General features: G+C 63.9%; 1 protein-coding gene across 4 annotated transcripts in view; it reads right to left on the bottom strand.

Annotated features, from left to right (window-relative positions):
• The window catches only part of LOC120584699 (membrane-spanning 4-domains subfamily A member 6D-like), a 9,764-nt gene that overhangs the window by 1,125 nt on the left and 5,183 nt on the right, over window positions 1–3,456 (bottom strand). For 3 of the 4 annotated variants that reach the window (XM_039840572.1, XM_039840570.1, XM_039840573.1), the window contains exon 6: window positions 597–2,981. In XM_039840572.1, the coding sequence (XP_039696506.1) occupies window positions 2,457–2,981 (525 nt within the window). In that variant the 3' untranslated portion in view covers window positions 597–2,456. The other variant, XM_039840574.1, reaches the window with a different exon arrangement.

Below are 3,456 nucleotides of genomic sequence, written 5' to 3'. Positions count from 1 at the left end.
TGACGGCCAGAGGGGCAGGGAGGCGTGGGGGCTGGGAGGCAAGGGGAGGCGGATAAGCGAGAAGTTCCGTGTGCGTTTGGGCCGTGCACTTCGGTCTCGGTGTATGTTGCTCTCGTTTGTAGGGGGCGCTTCACGGTCATCTAACAAGCGTGACGTACGAGGAGGGCTTCTGGGAGGAGGAGGTCCCGGGGCGAGGCCAGGGTGGGGAGGCGGGGCCTCGTCTGGGGGAGGGGCCTGGAGCCCCGTCTCGCTCGGGCACCTGGGCATCAGGCAAGTGGCCGGCCTCCGGAGCCCCCGCTGCCCCTTGTGCTAAGCGGCGGGCTGCACGGCCGCTGTCCAGGCCCGTCCGGGTCCCCTGCTCTCTCGCTGTCCTGCCCTCCCAGCAGCTGCCCCATGCTAGTGGGCCCACCCAGGGTCACCGGCCACGGCCCCATGACCACTGCCCAAGCTGCCACCTGCGCCTCGAGCCCCGGGCCCCGCGGACTCACCCCGGGGCCGCCCGAACGGGCCAGTCTCCAGCAGAGGATGGCGGCCAAGGCGGCCACGCAGAGCTCCAGCGCCGTGAACAGCAGCATCACGGACAGCAGCCCCTGCAACGCAGGGCACACGCGTCAGTGTCGAGTGTGGGCGGTCGCGGGCACGGGCTGCCCTCGCTCCTGCAGGGCCGTCCTGTCTGCCCGCTCGCTGGCACACCCGCCCCACCCGCGTGGTGTCCTGCTGTCCTCGGCGGGTCGCCCAGGGGTCGAGCGGAGCCTCCTGGGCCGGTGTCTCCTTGTCTGAGCGTCGACGTGAGGCGGGGATGATGCTGGGCCCCCAGGACCACACGGCGGGAAGGGCAGAGGCCTTCGGACACCGTGGCCAGCACCCTCTGCTCGCCCCCTCCCCTCGGGCACTAAGGGACATGGTGACCTGTGGGAGGATCAGCTGGCCTGGCTGCCACGCCCACGCCGGCCCCCAGAATGTCCCCCTGGAGGAGGAACCCAGGCAGCTCCACTGCCTTGAGTCACCTTCCTCACAGCAAGGGCCACCAGGTAGGACAGGTGAGGCCACGGGGGTGCCGACCACGCTGCATAGTGTCCCCCAAGTCTAAGTCCCCCCAGAAGCTCAGAATGGGACACTATTTGCACATCTGGTCTTCGTAGAGCTGGTTGGTTAAGACATGGCTGTCCCGGGTTTAGGGCGAGCTCAGTGCCCTGACAGGTGTTCTCATGAGAAGGTCAGGTGACAGTGGAGGCAGAGACTGGGGTGACGTGGCCAAAGAGCCCTGGAGCCCCCGGGAGCTGGAAAATGCAGGAGGGGCCGTCCCCAGAGCCTGCAGAGGGAGCCCAGCCCTGTGACGCTGATTTCTGACTTCCGGTCTCCAGCCCTTGCGAATGAATTTCCGCTGTTCTCAGCTGCCCAGCATGTGGTTATCTAAATTCAAGGACCGAGCGAGAGGGGGGGTGGTGCTGGTCGCCCCAAAACCCTCAGCGAGCGAGCTCGGACTGAACCCCATGTGAGCGGGGTCCAAGCCGCCAGCAGCGCCCACCACTGCTGGCTTCATCTCTGTGGATGCCCATGAGGCCATGAGGCGGGTGACCCTGTCTCTGTGCTCACCTCGCTCAGCTCCCTGCCTCCGGCCCTCCCGTCCCTCGTGGCTGCGGGCGTGGAACCCTCTGTCCCCTGGTCTGGCCTTTCCCCAGGGCTCAGGGGGCCTGCACCCCTAGACGCCCCCTCCGATCCACCCGGAGCACAGCCCCGCACGCCACAGCTGCACAGAACCCCTCTGGCTCGTGGAAATGACTTCCCCGGAGCCCTCAGACTCGTGCGCCCGCTTTTTCTCTGTTGACACTTCTTGGCAAGTCGCCCTGTTCTATTCTGAGCGGGGAACACGCAACACCCTGGGTTCTGGAGCAGCCGTGAGGTGACAGGGCGCCTCGGGGGTGAGACGTCTCGGGGGGTGTGAAGGCAGACATGGTCCCGCCTGGCCTAGAAGGCCCCCTGCCTCCCCGAAAAGCTCCCCCTTCCCGCGTGGACGCCCATCACGGACCAGAGGTTTACGCCTTGTCGGACGATGGGTGGACGTCATGAAGAATACTTGGGAATTCTGGTGGCGCTTTGGGGACCCACAAACTTAGACAAGAGTCCACCGTAAGGGGCGCCCTTGAAAAGAGGGGACCCCAGACCTCTCAGAGGCAATGGAATGCATTCCCTGATTGGGGTGCGGATGCTTCTCTAAAAATGACTCGCAGAATAGCTCCCACAAAAGCATCTTTACAGCGCAAGTAAAAAGCCTTTAGTAAAACACTTTGGTCTTCTGAGCAGGTAACCTGGACCCTGTCCGCCGGCCAGAAGCTCCAGTTTGGGGACCAAACTGGCCCTCGAGTTCTGTTATCGTACCTGAGACGTGGGTGAGATTTTTAACCGTGAGCTCCGTTTGTGTCTGGGCCCGTGTTTATTACATGTACGTGTATGTATCACGCACACGTGATGTTTGGAAGGAGCTTTGTCTCACTGGCCGGAAGAAAAGTAAGCACTTGTATAAATGACACGTTCCCAAAACACTCAGAAATATGGAAACTAACCCCAAATGGTTTTCGAGTTCCCGTGGTCGGGGATGAGCTTTGATAAGTAAAAGCTGGTTTACACGTCGTCCGCTCGCGCCCCGTCCCTCGGCCTCTGCGAGACCCTCCCCCGGAGCCCCACGCCCAGGAGGAAGCGCGGGCCAAGCCGAGGCCACGGTCACAGGCTCCTCGGGTCTGGAGCTCTCTCTCCGAAGCACTCACCAGCAAGCTGGAGCCTGAGAGGGCGCACCTGTGGGGACCAGCCCCGGAGCTGTAGTAGCCGCTGTAGTCGACGTCCTGGGTGGGCATCTTGGACACAGCGTTCAGCTCACACAGTCCCCAGGCGGCGAGCACCTCGGCCATGTTGACGATGAGGACCACGAGGCCCACAGACGCAGCCACGAGACTCAGGAGGTTGGCGGCCAGGCCGGCCCAGGTCTGTGGGGGAAGTCGGGGTCAGGGTCTGCATGTCACGTCCCCTCGGCAGCGCAAACACGTGTTTTCACATCCAGGTCCCTGGGCGGGACAGGCCCGCGTGATGGAATTCGTGTCTGGTCACCTTCCATCCTCTGGCAGAGGTCCCGAGCCCAGCGGGGGGAAGGTTGCAAACTTCGAGAAGGAAGCATACGCTTCCGGTGGGACAGAGGGACGATGTTGCCCACCCAGGACCGAGCAGGACCCGATGGAGGCTTACGCGGGACGCGTGTCCTGGTGTGCTGTGCCGACATTAAAATACTGAAATGCCCACGACACTTGGCAACCTGCTGCCCGGTCCCCCAGGCTTTGCCCTGCCCCGCCCGACACTGCGAAGAGGCTCCCCACTCCCCCATCTCCCGCAGGGCCAGCCGGAGCCCCTGGCCCCTGTCCCGGGGCTGGGCTGGTGCCCCGACATACTGTGACTTCACCCAGGTTC

The sequence above is a fragment of the Pteropus medius genome, unplaced genomic scaffold (genome assembly GCF_902729225.1).
Source record: "Pteropus medius unplaced genomic scaffold, Ma_sr-lr_union100, whole genome shotgun sequence".
NCBI classification, from domain to species: domain Eukaryota; kingdom Metazoa; phylum Chordata; class Mammalia; order Chiroptera; family Pteropodidae; genus Pteropus; species Pteropus medius.
This window is presented reverse-complemented; position numbering and strand designations above follow the sequence as displayed.